At 38.5% G+C, this 20,355-nt stretch overlaps 1 protein-coding gene across 1 annotated transcript; it reads right to left on the reverse strand.

Annotated features, from left to right (window-relative positions):
* LOC131908342 (olfactory receptor 4A5-like) lies at positions 1-921 on the reverse strand. Its single transcript, XM_059259396.1, has one exon. It carries the CDS (start codon positions 919-921, stop codon positions 1-3), a length of 921 nt encoding a protein of 306 aa, XP_059115379.1.
* Between the last annotated feature and the right edge of the window lie 19,434 nt (positions 922-20,355).

A 20,355-nucleotide genomic window follows, 5' to 3' on the forward strand; every position in this document is an offset into this window, starting at 1 on the left:
TTATGTTGTTAGTGTTTTACACCAGAGCTTTTTTATAGAATTTTTCATCTCTGCGTTTCTCAAGGTATATATCAATGGATTCAGCATGGGACTTACAACTGTATAAAACACGGCAATATATTTATCAATAGGGAAATTGGAAACAGGCCTGGCATACATGAAAATACAGGGAGCGAAAAAGCAGACAACTACCATGATGTGTGAGCTGCAAGTAGACAGGGCTTTGCGTCTCCCTTCCTGACTATGAGTCTGAAGAGAGTTTAGGATGATCCCATAGGAGACTAAGAGAAAGGTGAAAATTCCGACACAGATTACTCCACCATTGGCAATGACAGTAATGCCCAGGAAGTAGGTGTCAGTGCATGCAAGTCCCAATAACGGATTCATGTCACACATAAAGTGATCAATGACGTTGGGACCACAAAAAGGAAGTTTATACACAGACAGAACTTGAATCAGAGAGTGTGTTATGCCTCCAACCCCAGCTACCAGCAACAGAAGGATGCAAACCTGTCTGTTCATAATAGTCAAATAGTGCAGTAGCTTACAGATGGCCACATAGCGATCATAGGCCATGAATACCAGAAGGAAGACCTCAATGCCACCAAATAAGTGCTCTACAAAGAGCTGGACCATGCAAGCTTTGAAGGAGATAGTCTTCTTATTATATAATAAATCTATAATCAAATTTGGTGAGATGGTATTGCAATAAAAAGCATCCAGGAGTGACAGACAGGCAAGAAAGAAGTACATTGGGGAGTCTAAAGAAGGGCTGGCGATCACGGTCACTACAATGAGCAGGTTTCCCAGCATTGTCACGATGTAGATGAGTGAAAACAAGACAAATAAGGCTTTTTGCCCAGAAGGATCTTGAGTAAGGCCCACGAAAATAAATTCTGTGACACTGTTACTCTGTCCCATTGACCTTTTTAGGAGGAGGTTTGTTTCAGAGATGAGAAGTCAAAAGAAGACCTGTTCTAGCCGGGCGGTGGGTGGTGGCACACGCCTTTAATCCCAGCACTCGGGAGGCAGAGCCAGGTGGATCTCTGTGAGTTCGAGGCCAACCTGGGCTACCAAGTGAGTCCCAGGAAAGGCGCAAAGCTACACAGAGAAACCCTGTCTCGAAAAACAAAAAAAAAAAATAAATAAATAAATAAAAATAAAATAAAATAAAATAAAATAAAAAGAAGACCTGTTCTGAAGTATGTGTATGGCCATGAATCTTTTTCAACATGAAAACAGTCTCCTTATTTTTTACAATGGTGAACTTTAGTAGAAATTTGTGAATAAGCAGTCCTGAATTCCTCTTCCAATAATCACAGTGGCCCTCCTGTTGAAGATTCTATTCCTCCTTGGGTATTTTAGTTATTCCTGCAAGTACAAGGAGTCTATTTTAAGTCTCAGTATATCTCTATACTACAGTCATGCACTCACACTTATTTAAAACAATGTTACTTTTGGCAAATATGTTAGAAATGTTAGAAAAGGACACCTGCTTTTCAGAAATCTACATGATGTCAACACCCTTCAATGTGGGACTGGAGAGATGGCTCAGTGATTAAGAGCACTATATTCCCTTACAGAGGACCCTAGTTCAATTCACAGCAACTACATAGTAGTTCACAATTATCTGAAACTCCAGTTCTAGTGGGTCCAATGTCTTCTTCTGATTTATATAGACACCAGGCATGTATATGGTACACATACATCATGTAGGCAGTCATATAAAACACATTTATTCCCTTATATTCTAATATACTTGGTATATGTGACTTTAAATTTTCTTGTATAAATATTCCTTAAAAACTACATTTCTTTGTTAACATGTCATACAAAATGTAACACACATGATTCAATGTAATAAATAAATAAACTAAATTTCTATGGCTACCCATGTAACAGATAAGTGCTACCTTCCTGTGTGGAAAACAGGCCATAAAACTAAAGCAGATACACTCTTTGTTCTGATTAATTTCTCTGTTCTAACCATTTTTCCAGTTCAGATAGCTCTGTGAGGACTACCTAATAGTAAATATATTAGCTGTATGTCTGGTATTACAAAAATACTTGCCTTGTGTGTCTACTCTGTTAGCTCAAGAATTCCCATATTGGAGATCCTTGTTGGAGAAAGTGATTGTCTCTTTTACTGAGGATGAATGTAGTAGATAAAGTTGTTAGTATACTTATAAAAACATATGTAAGGACCTTTAAATATAACATCAATACTTACTGGACAAAGCTAATTGAATATTCTTACCTGCTCTGAAATATTTTTGTAGAAAAATAAAGATGCTATGATTTGTACAACTATGTATGAAATTGACCTAATTTGTGCAAATAGAAGATTCCAAACCAATTTTTATGGCACTAGTAAGTAAAAGACAACAAAAATGCTACCAACAATTCCATGAACATTTCTCCTTGTAGTAAATTAGGGGGAAGCAAAAAAGACATGTGAAGGATTTACAATAACCTCTACATAACTGTCTACTGTAGTTCTGTGTAATGAAGGGCTAGCTGAGATTCATCCTATAGATACAACAGTGATGCGGTTTTCTCCTAAGCAGGTGAAGATGCCTTCAGTCACTCACTCAGTAGAAATGAATCTTTACAATATGTTTCTCACCTTTCTTAAATCACACCCCCATATATATCCGTAGCTTCATATTGAAGAAACTGAGATTATCCATGAATGTAGAAGAATATATAAGAGACTCTAAGGTCATTATAAATTATTTGTTAAAATATTGGATCAAATTCAAATGAAGAAATCTCTCCTGGAAAGGTTTCTTCCCTTGAATACTCTCTAGGGAGAAACGACTTGGCTGGTACAACAAAAAATGTAGTTAACTGCCAAATGTCATGGACTTTACTATGAAAAGAACAATTCCAAAATAAGACAATTACTACTAACAGTTATTGTTTTAAAATACTTAGATAAGGCAAGTCATGTGAACCAGTGTAAAGATGGAGGCATCCCTATCCCATTACCTAACCACAGCCCAGCAGAGAACTGGTTTACTCTAACAGTGAAAGAGACACTATCCAAACATTTCTGAGGCTCTAAAGAAATTTTAAGCTACAGAACCTCTTGATATCAAAATTCTTGAAAAAAAATAGCTAAGCATAGTTCTGCACATTTGAATGGAGTTGAGACATTTGACTGATGCCAGAATCTCTGTGGAGCTATGGTGAATTGAATCCATTCATTTGATCCCTTATTCTAATCCATTGTTAGTGAAATAACTGTTTCTATCTACAAGAAATCAATCATATTTGTCCTTCTGAGTCTGGGTTACCTCACTCAGGATGATATTTTCTAGTTCCATGCATTTGCTTGCAAACCTCATGATGTCATTGTTTTTCTCTGCTGAATAATACTCCATTGTGTATATGTACCACATTTTCTTTATCTATTATTCAGTTGAAGGGCATCTAGGTTGTTTCCAGTTTCTGGCTATTACAAATAATGCTGCTATGAACATAGTTGAGCATGTGTCTTTGTGGTATGATTGAGCATTCCTTGGGTATATGCCCAAGAGTTGTATAGCTGGGTCTTGAGGAAGATTGATTCCCAATTTTCTGAGAAACTGCCATAAGGATGACTCCACCATAGACAACTGGCAGTAGTCAAGAGGGTACCTGAGCTGGCCTACTCTGGTGACTAGATGGCTAAATACCCTAACTTTCATCATTGAACCCTCATCCAGTTACTGATGGTAACAGATACAGAGATCCATGGCCAGTCATAGGCCGAGCTCCAGGAGTCCAATCAATGAGAGAGAGGAGGTATTCTATGAGCAAGGGATATCAAGACCATGACTGGAAAAAGTACAGAGACAACTAGCCAAACTAGTGGAAATGGATGAGCTGTGGACCAATACCTGAAGAGCCCCCCATGGAACTGGACTAGGCCTTGTAGATAAGTGAGACAGTTGTTTAGCCTGAACTGTTTAGGTGTCCTGGAGGCAGTGGGATCAGGACTTGTCCCTAGTGCATGAGCTGGGTTTTTGGAGCCTAAGTGCCTATGCTGAGACACTTTGCACAGCCTTGGTACAGGGAGGAGGGGCTTGGACCTGCCTCAACTGAATGTACCAGGTTCTGCTGACTCCCCAGGGGAGACCTTGCCTTGGAGGAGGTGGGAATGGGAGGTGGGTTGGGAGGGAAGGCTGGGGGGCAGGAGGAGGGAGGACAGGGAAATCTGTGGTTGGTATGTAAAATGAACAGAAAAATCTCTTAATAAAAAAACAGGAAAAAGAAAAGAAATCAATCAGTACAGTGTCTAGAGTTTCCAGCGTTGCCCCTGTTACTATACTTGTCATTCACTGCACTGAGCACATTAGTTGCAAATGGATCTTCCATGTCACAAAAGCCTCATAGGCTCCACTAAAAATTAACTATTTCACCTTACCTAATGTACAGATAAATTTAACAACCTCCAAGATGTATAGCTATGCTTATTATTGTGCCTCTTTCACTGGTAAGTTTAAAAAGATACTGATGTGTGTATTTAAATTAGGTTAATAACCTAACATGATCAAATTTCTGAGACCTCAATTATTACTCAAAGATAACAAAATTACACATTTTCATGTTATTCTCTTCCTTCTATCTGAGTTCAACGAATTACTTACCAAAGGAAAAATCCACCAAGATGAATTCTGAACTCTGAACAACCATTGCCCCAAATTCAAGGGTACCCCATTTGTAAAAGAAATATTACTAAAGTTTAAATCATACCATGAACCTCACACATTAATAGTGAGAGATGTCAAGACCCCATTCTCAAACATGGAAAAGTCATACAGACAAAAACCAAACACAGAAATAAAATAATGGAGCTAACAGACATTATGAATCAAATTGAACTAACAGATATCTATAGAACATTTCACCCAGACACAAAAGAATACACCTTCTCAGCATTGCATGGAACCTTCTCTAAAACTGACCACATACTTGGTCACAAAGCAAGTCTCAACAGAAACAATAAAATTTAAATAACCCCCTGTATCTTATCAGACCACCACAGATTAAAGCTGGGTTTCAACAACAGAAACTACAGAAAGCCTACAAACTCATGGAAAGTGAACAACTCTCTACTGAATTACCACTGGGTCAAGAAGAAATAAAGACAGAAATTAAAGGCTTCCTACAACTCAATAAAAATGAATGCACAACATATGGGACATAATGAAAGCAGTGCTAAATGAAAAGTTTAAGGCACTCAGTGCCTGCATAAAAGATCTGGAGAAATCTCATATTATCAAGTTAACAGTACATCTGAAAGCTCTAGAACAAAAAGAAGCACACACACCGGGCGGTGGTGGCGCACACCTTTAATCCCAGCACTCAGGAGGCAGAGGCAGGCGGATCTCTGTGAGTTCGAGGCCAGACTGGTTTCCAAAGCAAGTTCCAGGAAAGGCGCAAAGCTACACAGAGAAACCCTGTCTCGAAAAACCAAAAAAAAAAAAAAAAAGCACACACATCCAAGAGTCCAAGAGGTATAGAAATCAGGAAATAATCAAACTGAGGGCTGAAATCAATAAAATAAAAACAAAAAGAATAATACAAAGAATCAGTAAACACAGCTGATTCATTGAGATAATCAACAAGATAGACAAACCCTTATTCAAACTAGCTAAAAGGCAGAGAGGGAATTTCAAATTAACAAAATCAGAAATGAAAAGAAGGACATAATAACAGACACTGAGGATTGTCAAAGAATTATTAGGTCTTACTTCAAAAACCTATACCCTACAAAATCTAAAAGAAGTGGACAATTTTCTTGATGGATACCACTTACCAAAGTTAAATCACATTCAGATAATTTATATAAGGAAATAGAAACATTAAATAGAAGTTATTAAATTTTTAAAACCAAAATATGCCCTGGGCCAGAGGGGTTTAGCTCAAAATTCTACAAGACTTTTAAAAAAAGAGTGAATACCAATACTCATATTATTCCACAAAATAGAAACAGAAGGAACATTGCCAAATTCATTTTATGAGGCTACAGTCATCCTGAAACCCAAACCACACAAAGACTCAAGAAAGAAAGAGAATTACAGATAAATTTCCCTCATGAACATTGATGCAAAAATACTCAATAAAATACAAACCAAATTCAAGAACACATCAAAAAGATCATTTAACATGATCAAATAGACTTCATTCCAGATATTCAGGTCTGGTTCAACATACAAAAATCTTTCAATGTAATCTACTATATAAACAAGCTGGAAGAAAGAAAAAACCCTACATGATCATCTCATTAGATGAAGAAAACGTCTTTGACAAAATCCAATACTCCTTTGTGATAAAATTCTTGGAGAGATCAGGGATACAAAATAAATGCAATCTACACCAAGCTGATAGCCAACATCAAATTAAGTGAAGAGAAACTCAAAGCGATTCCACTGAAATTAGGAACAAGACAAGGCTGTCCGCTCTCTCCATGTCTATTCAATATAGATAGTACTTGAAGTTCTAGCTGAAGCAATAAGACAACTGAAGGAGATCAAGGGGATATAAATTGGAAATAAAGAAGTCAAAGTTTCTTTATTTGCAGATGATGTGAGAGTATATATAAGCAACCCCAAAAATTCTACCAAAGTATTCCTACTTATTGGTCTTAATAAAAACTGGGAGGATGTAGCATGAATCCTAATTGGTCTTAATAAAAACTTGGAACCAGATATAACGGTAAATGCTGAAAGATCAGAGAGAAAAAGGAAAAAGCCACTGCCATCTCTCACATCACCAAATCCTCATCCTGAAAGGGGCCAAGCTCCTGTCTCCTCCCACCTTATATTTCTTTTTCTTCCAAACCATATCACTTCCTGTAACCAACCTCCATAGTGCTAAGATTAAAGGCATGTGTGCCTCCTAAGTACTGGGAGCAAAGGCATGAGATCCCAAGCACTGGGGTTAAAGGTGTGTGCCACCACTGTCTGGCCTCTATGGCTAACTAATGGTTGACTTTGCCCTCTGATCTTCAGGCAAGTTTATTTGTTAGAGCATACACAAAACATCACCACAAACAGCATCCTCCAAAATAGTCACAAGTAACATAAAATGTAGTGGGTAGCCATTCCAGCTTTGTTCTGGAAGTTCCAACCCCCATTGAGACTTCGGCAACTGTCACTCCTACAAGGCGGGGCCAAGGGAGGCGCCTGGGGACCCGAGATCGGGATCGGCGAACGCTCTCTTGGTTCCAGGACGCTGGATGGTGGAGGTAGACAGAGGAGAGCTCCAGAGAACACCGCTGGACTGTGATACACCTTCCCCAGACCCCGCGACCTACCTATCCCTTAATTTGTAAGTTACGCCATTAAATAAATCTCCTTTTAACTACGTGGAGTGGCCTAAATAATTTCGACAATATCTGGCGCTCATGTGGGGCAAATTCCAAAAGCCTGGGTGGCTCCTGCCCTCAGCCTCCTCCCCGGCTAGCGGGTACCTAAACCCGCCTGCAAAGTTCCATATAACCAGGGAACACCTACACGGTTCCATTCCCGAAAAAGGGAGCAGCTAGTCCGGTCTCAGCTCCCTAGCTTAGCCCTGAGACCAGCGAAAGAGGCACTCCCCAGTGCCTGAGTGCATGCAAGCCAGCTGCGGCTCGGCTCCGCCATCTTGACTCCAGCAAGCTGCAGTCAGCCAAGATCACCAGCAGGCCCTGCTTTGGAGCTGTACCATCGCCACCTGCCGGCTGAAAAGTGCTACTACACCCCCCAAAACCACAAAAGGTAAGTAAAAGTACCTGATAATTTTACACCTTAAAATTGACTAACAAATTTTGAGTAATTCTTGTAATATGGCTGACAACATTACCTCACAAGAATTTGAAAACCTTTTTGCCTGTATGATGAATGACATCTTCCTGGAAATATACGACCTTCCTAAGGCATATCTGGCCTGTACCATTTTGGCATTCATTGCAATAATCCACGCAGTGTTCAAACACTGGTTTAAAAACAAGAACAAAGATGAGTCATTATTGGGACTGATACAGGCTTTAAGCGAGAGCAATGACGGCTTACAGAAAAAGATTCTCTCTCTGGAATCTGCTAACCAGGATTTACAGGCTTTCAAAAATAACAATGAAGGCTTACAGAAAAAGATTCTTTCTCTGGAATCTGCTAACCAGGATTTACAGGCTTTCAAAGATAGCAATGAAGACTTACAGAAAAAGATTCTATCTCTGGAATCTGCTTTAATGGATAGCAATGAGACCTTAGAGAAAAAGATTCTCTCTCTGGAATCTGCTAACCAGGATTTACAGGCTTTCAAAACTAACAATGACGGCTTACAGAAAAAGATTCTATCTCTGGAATCTGCTTTAATGGATAGCAATGAGACCTTAGAGAAAAAGATTCTCTCTCTGGAATCTGCTAATCAGAATTTACAGGCTTTCAAAACTAACAATGACGGCTTACAGAAAAAGATTCTATCTCTGGAATCTGCTTTAATGGATAGCAATGAGACCTTAGAGAAAAAGATTCTCTCTCTGGAATCTGCTAATCAGAATTTACAGGCTTTCAAAACTAACAATGACGGCTTACAGAAAAAGATTCTATCTCTGGAATCTGCTTTAATGGATAGCAATGAGACCTTAGAGAAAAAGATTCTTTCTCTGGAATCTGCTAATCAGGATTTACAAAACAGGCTTGTACCAAAAATTAATCTTATTGATAATAAATGTGAATATTTAATGGACAGGACACTAACTCTCCAGACACTATATAAGGAAGAAAGATTATCATTAATTGATAAGATAAGGTCCATGGAATCATGTGTTTCTGAGGAACATAAAAACTTCTATGATTCCATGAGAAATCTGGAGTCCCTTGCCAGAGAGGAGGTTCACTCCCTAGAACAGACCCTAGGTGCTCGTTTGCAGGCCTTAGAAGAAACTCTCAGTAAACATGACAAGGGACCTAATAAGCAGAAGTGCAAGACCATAGAGGTTGTAACATCTCCAAATGGCTCTCACACAATGGCTTATCCTGTTATCATCCATGAGAAGCCAGCGGATGACACACACCCCGAGCCATATAATACATATACATTACAACCAATTTCAACAAGGGACTTTAAAAATATAAAGGAAGCAGTAGTTACGTATGGGATACACTCCACATACGTAAAACAATTGTTAAATTCATGGTCTACCTCACATAGAATCATCCCAGATGACTGGCATTAGTTGATTTCAGCTGTTCTAGAATATAGTCAGAAGCTACAGTGGAAAAGCTGGTTGAGAGAAGAGGCAAAAAATTTAGAACAACAAGGTAATCTCAGAGGTTTTGTGATCTCCCAAGATCAAATACTTGGTGAGGGATGTTTTGCTGACAGGAATGTACAAGCCATTTATGATGAACATACAATATCCCTATGCCGTACAGCAGCTCTAAATGCTTGGGAAAAAAATTCCAGAACCTGGAAAACCAACTGAGGTATACACAAAGATATTTCAGGGACCGCACGAACCCTTCACTGATTTTTTACAAAGACTGAACACAGCTATAACAAGAGCTGTATCAGATAAAGAATTAAGAAAAGTATTAATTGAGTCCTTGGCGTTCGACAATGCTAATGCAGAATGCAGAAGAATACTTACACCATTAAAGATCAGATCAGCTCTTTTGGAAGAATGGATTCAGTATACTAATGGTGTTGAGTCTCGTAACTACAGTAATGAGGCTTGGATAGGAGAGACAAATCCCAGAGGTGAAAGAAGGCCCCGTGTTACCAAATGTTTTAAATGTGGTACACCAGGTCATATAAGTAAAAACTGTACATGGGGTACTCCTAGGAGTAATACTCCTTTTAGGAATAGTATAAACAGGAGACCCCAACCACCTCCCGGATTATGTAGAAGGTGTGGCAAAGGCCGACATTGGACCAGTGAGTGCAGATCAAAAATAGATATACGAGGTAACCCTTTACTGGCGGGAAACGCCTCAGGGGGCCTCTTGCAGGCCCCCAAATCAAATGTAGTACAAACATTCCCAGCCACTGTGGAAGAAATTCCTCTCCAGGACAACTGAATAAACCACTGCCTAATGTAAAAACCGATACTGCAATGGATGATAAAACAGCTCTGATGGATGGATCACAGTTTACAAAGAACACTATAAAACAAATATTTTGGCAGACTTCCATAAATGGTCAAAGACCAAAGCTTAGAATTCGAATTAATGGCCTGGTTATGGAGGGACTGGTAGACACAGGTGCAGATGTGACTATAATTACACCAAAATCATGGCATCCGAATTGGCCTCTTCAAGAGGTAGATGTCCAACTTTTAGGGATTGGCACCCTATCTCAGATAAAACAGAGTTCGAGATGGGTTGAATGCATAGGGCCAGAAGGACAGAGAGGAAGACTGAAGCCATATGTAGCAAATGTAGCAGTAAATCTTTGGGGCCGAGATCTGTTACAACAGTGGAATACCCAGATTAAAATTCCTACACTTTCAGAAAAAGAATACAGACCAATGCATGTTTCTAGGAATAATATCATCGCATGCTATAAAAATCAGGCACCAACCATTCAAGCTGTTCACAAACAGAGCACAACTGCTGTTGAACTCTCAGAAGTACCAACTGCCTTACCTTTAAAATGGCTAACTAATAAACCTGTCTGGGTTGGACAATGGCCTTTGACAAAAGAGAAGCTACAAGCTTTAGAACAGCTGGTTCAAGAGCAGTTAAATGCTCAACACATTGAAGAATCTACCAGCCCTTGGAATTCTCCTGTATTTGTTATAAAAAAAAAGTCTGGTAATTGGAGAATGCTGACAGATCTGAGAGCTATTAATAAAGTAATTCAGCCAATGGGCTCCCTACAGACTGGGATGCCCTTGCCCTCTCTGCTACCTAAAGAATGGCCTATAATAGTTATTGACTTAAAAGACTGTTTCTTTACCATACCCTTACAAGAAAATGATAGAGAAAAATTTGCCTTCACAGTACCTAATTATAACAATTCTCAGCCAGTCAAGAGATATCAATGGAAGGTCCTGCCACAGGGAATGTTAAACAGCCCTACTTTGTGCCAATACTTTGTGCAGAAACCATTGGAGATAATTCGTGTAAAGTTTCCACAATCCATAATTTATCACTATATGGATGATATCCTATTAGCTGATCCAAAGTTAGATACATTAGAAAGCATGTTTGAAGAAGTAAAAAAAGTTTTGCCTCACTGGGGACTGCAACTTGCTCCTGAAAAAATACAAAGAGGAGATTCTATTAACTACTTAGGATATAAGATAGAGCTACAAAAAATTAGACCCCAAAAGGTACAGCTAAGGAGAGATCGATTGAAGACTCTTAATGATTTTCAAAAGTTATTAGGAAGCATTTCCAACTTACTGGGTATCATGGGAATACCCAAAGATGGACTACAAAATTTGGCTAATACTCTAGAAGGGGACAAAGAATTAAATAGTCCAAGAGAATTATCAGCCGAAGCTGAGAAGGAATTGGCTCTAGTAGAAAAGACAATTTGAGAAGCACATGTGGATCGTGTGGATCCAGAACTTAAATGCATTCTTGTCATATTCCCCTCCAGACATTCCCCAACAGGTATTTTGATGCAGAGGGAAGATATTATATTGGAATGGATATTCCTACCACGTAAACCAAATAAGAAATTAAAGACTTATATAGAAAAGATCTCTGATTTGATTCAAAAAGGTAAACTAAGACTTCGCCAGTTGACAGGAATGGACCCAGCAGAAATTGTAGTACCTTTAACTAATGAAGAAATTTCATCACTATGGAAAGATAATGAATACTGGCAGCGAGCCTGCAGTAACTTTTTGGGAGAGATTAACAACCACTATCCCAAAAGCAAGAGAATAGAATTTATAAAGAAAACCGAATGGGTCCTTCCTCACATTGTACGACAAAAGCCAATTTCTGGAGTCCTCACATTCTATACTGATGCAAATAAATCAGGGAAAGCAGGATATAAATCAGGAGACTTAAGTAAAGTGGTACAAAGTCCATACAGCTCTGTACAAAAGGCAGAACTGTATGCCATTCTTATGGTACTGATGGACTTCACAGAACCCCTCAATATAGTCACTGACTCTTGATATGCAGAGAGAGTTGTTTTACATATTGAAACTGCTGAATTTATTCCTGATAATACAGAATTAACTTCATTATTCATACAATTGCAGGAAATCATCAGGAAAAGGGAACATCCTATATATATAACACATATCAGATCCCATACAGGTCTGCCAGGACCTCTAGCACAAGGTAATGATGAGATTGATCAGTTACTAATAGGTAATGTGCTAGAAGCTTCAGAATTTCATAAGAAATACCATGCAAATAGCAAAGGTTTGAAGAAGGATTTCTCCATCACTTGGCAACAGGCTAAGGATATTGTGAAAAAATGTCCTACTTGTTCCATCTATAACCAACTTCCATTACCTGCAGGGAGCAATCCAAAAGGTATACAAAGAAATGAAATTTGGCAGATGGATGTGTTTCATTTTGCAGAATTTGGAAGATTAAAGTATGTACATCATACCATTGACACCTATTCAGGATTTCAATGGGCAACTCCTATGAGTTCTGAAAAGGCTGATTCTGTGATTACACACCTATTAGAAGTTATGGCCATCATGGGGATACCTGTACAAATTAAGACAGACAATGCTCCAACACATGTCTCCAATAAAATGAGACAATTCTTTGCTTATTACAATATAAAGCATGTTACAGGTATACCACACAATCCCACAGGCCAAGCAGTCATAGAAAGATCCAATCGAACTTTAAAGGATATGCTAAATAAACAGCAACAGGTAACAATGACTCCTAGAAATAGATTGCATAGTGCTTTATTATCCTTGAATTTTCTCAATGCTGATGAGAAAGGAACAACAGCTGCAGAGAGACATTGGACGACAGACAAAACTCCCGAGCTAAACCAACCGGTTTATTTCAAGGATGTGCTGACATCAGAATGGAAACCTGGATATGTTCTACGTTGGGGAAGGGGTTTTGCCTTTGTTTCTGCAGGAGAAGAAAAGCTATGGATACCAACAAAATTAATAAAAATTCGATTTGAACAGGAAAAACCCCTTGATGAGGTGAAGTAAAAGATCATCCACCAATGTGACATCTCTACAAGTTGTAAGAAAAATTTAACAATCAAGGTTGGGGTAGGGTTCTGTTTTTGTCTTTCCAGGATAATGGAAATACCCATCTTCCAAAAATCATAAGGCCTTGGATATCCAGATGTTTACAGCAGAAAGAAAGAATCTATTGGTACCAATCTACACACGGTAAAATCTCACTGTCTAACATCTATCTTTCTATCAATATAGAAAAGTTGTGGTTCCAATTCAATTATAAGCCAAGCTGGCTTTGGAGATGGAACTGGCTCACTCCTTCTCTAAACCCAAGCACATTGCTAAAAGAAAAGTTTGAGAGATTCTTCAGTACCATATCAGAAGAGCCCTCTGGTGTGGGACAGAAGGAAACCAATAAAAAGGGACCATTGTCTTCTAGATTCTAATTCTCTCCATGCTTACTCTTGATTTCTCAGAATCCTTTCTTACATGCTATGTCCTCCTTAAATCCAAATCTTCCATTTTGATAACAAATAAGTTTTTCTAATAGCAATCTCAGAAGTCTCCAGAAGGAAGATGGGGCCCCAACAACAACTCTACCCAATCCAGAATGATGCCATGGTAATCATCATCATACTACACTTCTTACCAGAATTTCAGACAATCTTACCCATTACTCTAAGAATTGCTGCAGAACCTACAATTAGTCTAACTGAAATTTAACTATCTGCGCTTTCTCACAGTACCCAACAGAGATAACATCACCCCCTAAACAGCAAGAAGCAATTCTAAGAAAACGACGCCCCTTCTCCCTTAGGTTTCATAATTCTCAGGGTTATGGATGATGGTTATAGGGTTGGGGGTGGAAGGAAATATTAAACTCAGTACTCTTAAAAAAAAAAAGGAAAAGAAGAAATGGAATGGATACGTATAAGACATTATGGTAGATTATTGTGTATACTAGTAAACAAATTTAGTAAAATAGCAGCCTTAAATAATTTGCACTGTAATTTGCACTGTTATGGATTCTTATATGTTGATACAAATGTAAACTATTTTTATATTCCTGTTTAAGATAATTTGTATATTGATACAAATACAGAACTATACTTGGTATAATGTACATATATTTCTACTCTTATTTGAAATGTTTGTATATTGATACAAATGTAAATTTATATTTGTCATACTTTATGTATGTTCTACTTCTGTTTAGGATATTCGGTATATTGATATATATTTAAGATTATTGTCATATTGCATATCCCACTACATACTCCTACCTCTGTTATAAATATTGATATATATTTAAGATTATTGTCATATTGTATATCACACTATACACTCCTACCTCTGTTATAACATCTTGTGTATTGTCACAACTTTGAAGTCATCGTTCTTTACCATACACTTGCTTTTAGACTGTCTACCTTGTTTACGTGAAGCCTTAGTCCTTAGGTTATTTCAGTAGATAAGACTTATAGATTTATAGTCACCTATGCTTGTCATCTCTATAGTTACGTTAGTTAGGTTATACAGATTTACAGATACATAGGTCAGATGGACAGACAGGTAATCTTCAAACACTTCATAGACCTAGAGAATATGGCATTTAAATAACTTAGAATTCTGTCGATGTGAGACACAATTGCTCCTGGCTGCACCAATTTGATCCCGAGAGAATGTTGGGCTTCTAGACATTTCCATTTGGAAGTTTGTCTTCTTGGCACAAAATGGCCTACTGGGCAAAGAACTGTCCTTGCCTCGACGGCTGACAGTACAAATGCAATGCTATCCTTTCTGGACAAGCGGGACACAAGGAAAGCGACCACTGTACTCTGCCAAGACAGGGTAAGATGGTCTTTCAGAATTCCTGCTTCTGAAAATGGTCTGTCAGATACTTTAGGCCTGTAGACAATTTGAATGCACCAACAATGCTGACAAACATTAGGTGACTGTCCAGGCTGCCAGCTGTCTCGGTCTACTCTCGCAAGATTCCCGAAAGTTGCTTGCATCCATCTACCATTTCTCAGGTACCATTATATTCCTTCTCAGGTCTTTGATGGGATTGAAGACTAGCAGTTATAGTTACAACTTAGTAGATAGAACATATTAAATATTAGATTCAGGTTCTTTAGGATAGGACACCTTTTGGAATGATCTTTGTAACATGCCATTTACCTATGCTCTATACTTCTCTGGATTTTAGTATGTGTTTCTTGCTTGATATTGTTTGCATTGGTTGTAGTTCCATCTTATCTAGGTCATTATCCCTCATTATTCCTGGACAATATTCGATAACCATTCCTTTGTATATAGTCTTGTATTAGGTTAGAACTTTCTTATTTAGACAAAAAGGGGGAGATGTAGTGGGTAGCCATTCCAGCTTTGTTCTGGAAGTTCCAACCCCCATTGAGACTTCGGCAACTGTCACTCCTACAAGGCGGGGCCAAGGGAGGCGCCTGGGGACCCGAGATCGGGATCGGCGAACGCTCTCTTGGTTCCAGGACGCTGGATGGTGGAGGTAGACAGAGGAGAGCTCCAGAGAACACTGCTGGACTGTGATACACCTTCCCCAGACCCCGCGACCTACCTATCCCTTAATTTGTAAGTTACGCCATTAAATAAATCTCCTTTTAACTACGTGGAGTGGCCTAAATAATTTCGACAATAATAAAATATCTTGGAGTAACTCTAACCAAGCAAGTAAAAGTTCTGTAATGACAATAACTTCAAGTATCTGAAGAAAGAAACCAAGGATGACATCAGAAGATGGAAAGATTTCCCATACTCGTGGATGGGTAGAATTAACATAATAGAAATGGCCTTCTTAAAAAAGCAAGCATTCTACAGATTCAATACAATCCCCATCAAAATTTTAACACAATTCTTTACAGATCTTGAAAGGAAAATACCCAACTTCATATGAAAAAAATAGGATAGCTAAAACAATCCTGTACATAAAAGAATTTCTTAAGGTATCACCATCCCTGATTTCAAGATGTACTACAGAGATATAGTAATAAAAACCATAAGGTATTAGTATAAAAACAGACATCTTGAACAATGGAACCTAATCAAACACCTGGACATAAATCCACATACCTATGGACATCTAGTTTTTGATAAAGAAGCCAGAATTATACAATAGAAGAAAAGAAATCATCTTAAACAAATTGTGCTGGCATAACTGGATGTGAGCATGTAAAATGCAAGTAGATCCATATCTATCACTCTTCACAAAACTCAAGTCCAAGTGGATCAGAGACCTCAACATAAAACCAGATACACTGAACCTCATAGAAGAGAAAATGAAGAATAGTCTTGAATACATTGTCACAGGAGACAACTTCCTGAAGAGAATACCGATAGCACAGGCACTAAGATCCACAATTAATAAATGGGACCTCATGAAACTGAAAAGCTTTTGTAAGGCAAAAGACACCATCAATAGGACAAAACAGCAGCCTACAGAATGGGAAAAGATTTTTACCAACTTTACCTCTGATACAGGGCTAATTTCCAAAATACATAAAGAACTCAAGAAACTAGACATCAACAAACCAAACAATCCAATTTAAAAATGGGATACAGAATTCTCAACGAAGGAATCTCAAATGACTGAGAAACACTTAAAGAAATGTTCAACATTCTTAGCCATCAGGGAAATGCAAATCAAAATGAGACTGAGATTCCATCTTACACCTGTCAGAATGGCTAAGATTAAAAACACAAGCAACAGCTCATGCTGGTGAGGATGTGGAACAAGGGGAACACTCCTCCATTGCTAATAGGAGTGCAAACTTGTACAGCCACCTGGAAATCAATATGGTGGATTCTCAAAAAAATTGGAATTGATCTACCTCAAGACTCAGCAATACCACTCCTGGGCATGTACCCAAAGGACACTCCATCCTACCACAAAGATACTTGCTCAACCATGTTCATAGCAGCCTTTGTAATAGCCAGAAACTAGAAACAACCTAGATGTCCTTCAACCAAAGAATGGTTAGAGAAAATGTGACACTTTTACACAATAGAGTATTAATCTGCTTTTAAAAATAAAAATAACATCATGAAATTTGCAGGCAAATGGATGGAATTAGAAAAAATCATCTTGAGTGAGAAAACTGAGACCCAGAAATACAAACATGGTATGTAGTCACTAATATGTTGATATTTACTATAAAGGATAATTATGTTACAATCCATAGATTCAGAGAGGCTAAGTAAAAAGAAGAGTTCAAGGGTGATGTGCATAAATCTATCTGGGAAGGAGAATTAGAACAGATATTACAGGTGAACTCGGAGCTGGTGGGGGTGAGAACAGGAGAGATCCAATGGAGGAAGGATGGAGGGTGAGAGTGCTGGGGGAAACAACTGCAATTGGGAGGCAAGGTAGAAACCTAGTGCAATGGAAACTCCCAGGAATCTATTAAAGTGACTCTAGCTAAGACATCTAATAATGGGGAATATAGAGCTTAAACCTGCTATCTCCTATAATCAGAAATACTTTAGGTGGATGGATTAGACCACAAACCCAGCCACAAAACCTATGATCTACAATTTGTCCTAGCAGCAAGATGCGCTGGAGTAAAGAAAGCATGAAATTGTGGGAGTGGCTAACCAAAAACTAGTCCAGATTGAGACTCATGCCATCAGAGGAAGCCCAACTCTGTACTTCCTGGAGGACCAGAAACCAGAACCAGGTGGCCCAGAGACTTAGGATAAAACCAAATATGCCCCCCAAGTAAATGAAATGATTCCTAATGCTATTCTGATGTACTCATAGACAGGAGCCTGAGACCCAGCATAATCACCATCAGAGAGGCTCTATCCAGCGACAGATGGAAACAGATGCAGAGACCCACAGCTAAACATTAGGCAAAACTCCAGGAATCCTGTGGCAGAGGAGGAGGAAGGATTGAAGGAGTCAGAAGGGTCAAAGACACAAGAAAACCCACAGAATCAACAAACCTGGACTCAGGGTCTCACTGAGACTGAACCAAAAATCAGGGAGCCTGCATGGGTCTAATCTAGTCCCTCTACATGAGTGTTATACGTGTGTAGCTTGGTGTTTTTTGTGGGGCTCCTAACAGAAAGCAGGGCATGTTTCTGATGCTTTTGCCTGCTTTGGGGACCCTTTAACTCCTACTGGGTTGCCAAATCCAGCCTTAATATGAGCGGAGGTGCCTAGACTTACTGCAACTTAATGCCTGTTTGGTTTATATCCCTGGGAGGCCTGCCCTTTTCTGAAGGGAAATGGAGGAATGGATGTGTATGGGGAAGGTGATAGGGAAGGACTAGGAAAAGAAGAGGGAGAAACTGTGGTTGGGATGTATATATGAGAGAATAAGTTAATTTAAAAAAGAAAAAGAAACTCAATGTAGCAACTCCTTTCAAAATAAATTTTAATTTGAAAAAAGAAAAGGGAAAATATTTTTTTGTCTTCTGGGTAAGATGAGGGAGTAGAAGCTATGTTTAAAGGAGTGAAGAATAAAATTTACAGAAACTTGGAACCATGGAAGCTCTACCACCCAGCCAAACAACCACCATTAATGCCAGTACTGAAGAACTGACAAGTAATCACTTATTAAGCCTGAGAAGAATCTCCCTGTCTGCATTCTATGTTTTCATTGAAAGCAGCCACAGACTGCTACTCTAGAAGTACAAGAAAAAGACATTCTTTCCTGGCACAATCAGTAATCTTCAACCACTGGAGACCACCATTCCCAATTTTCCTGCAGCAACTTTTCCTAAAGGCACCAATGATATCCTAAAACAACAACAACAACAAAAAAAAAAAAACAACAACAAAAAAAAACAATTCCTGGAATCATCACTGTTACTCCTGGCTTGTGAAAGTAGCCATCCCCAGATATATCATGACCCATCTGATCCTGAGAAGGCAACTGTAAATCTTGTGGTTGAAGACTCTCATCCAATTAAAGAACTCTTTCCCTGAATTTCAACAACGCATCCCTGTGAAAGCAACGATCCCTTAAATCATGGCAGCAGACCCTAGCCTAAGAAAACATCCATCTCTGGTTGCCCTGAGCCATCACAAGAGGACCCAGCACTCTTGATTTACAATTATTGCTTGATAACTAATAACACATTCAAAGAGGAGTGAGATAGGTTTACCCTATACCTAGTTGAGATTCCACACCAGAGTTTTTGCACAAAGTTTTTTCATTTCAGAATTTTTCAAGATGTTAAAAGATTCAACATGGGAGTCATAATTGTATTTTTTTTTTTTTGGTTTTTCGAGACAGGGTTTCTCTGTGTAGCTTTGCGCCTTTCTTGGGACTCACTTGGTAGCCCAGGCTGGCCTCGAACTCACAGAGATCCGCCTGGCTCTGCCTCCCAAGTACTGGGATTAAAGGCGTGTGCCACCACCGCCTGGCCCATAATTGTATTTTTTAAAGTTACAGGTTTATCATTAGCAAGTTCTAATATTGGCTACATGTCACATGTTAAATGATCAATGACATTAGGGCCACAGAAAGGAAGATTATAAACACCAAAGAGTGTATAAATCCTGTGTGGGTGGAATAATGGCCTTTGACATGAGAAAAATTACAGGCACTGGAACAGCTGATACACGGGTGGCTAAATGTTCAAAATATTGAAGAATCAATCAGTCCTTAGAATTTTCCTATATCTTTTATTAAAAGGAAATCTGGACAGTGGAGAATGGTTACAGACCAGAGAGCTGTAAATAAGGTGATCCAGCCAATGGGCTCTTTACAGCTTGGAATTCCCTTGCCTTCTTTGTTAGCTAAATGATAGTCTATTGTAGCAATTGGTTTAAAAGACAGCTCTTTTACTATACCTTTACAATAACAGGATAGAGACAATTTTTTGTTCACAGTGCCTGCTTTTAATAGTTCCCAACCTGTTAAACAGTACCATTGGAAAATTCTTCCACAATGAATGTTAAACAGCCCCACCTTGTGTTAGTATTTTGTACAACAACCATCAGAAATAATTCGTAAACAGTTTCCTCAATTTATAATTCACCATTATATGGATGATATTTTACTGGCTGATTCAGACACAGATACTTTAAAAAATATTTGATGAAGTAAATAGAATTTTGCCTTGTTGTGGATTACAATTGCTCTGAAAAAATACAAAGAGGAAATTCTATTAATTATTTAGGATTTAAAATAGGTTAACAGAAAATTCAGCCACAGAAAGTACAAATCAGGAGAGACTAATTACAAACTCTGAATGATTTTCAAAAATTT

Source organism: Peromyscus eremicus, chromosome 4 (genome assembly GCF_949786415.1).
Source record: "Peromyscus eremicus chromosome 4, PerEre_H2_v1, whole genome shotgun sequence".
In the NCBI taxonomy this organism is placed as follows: domain Eukaryota; kingdom Metazoa; phylum Chordata; class Mammalia; order Rodentia; family Cricetidae; genus Peromyscus; species Peromyscus eremicus.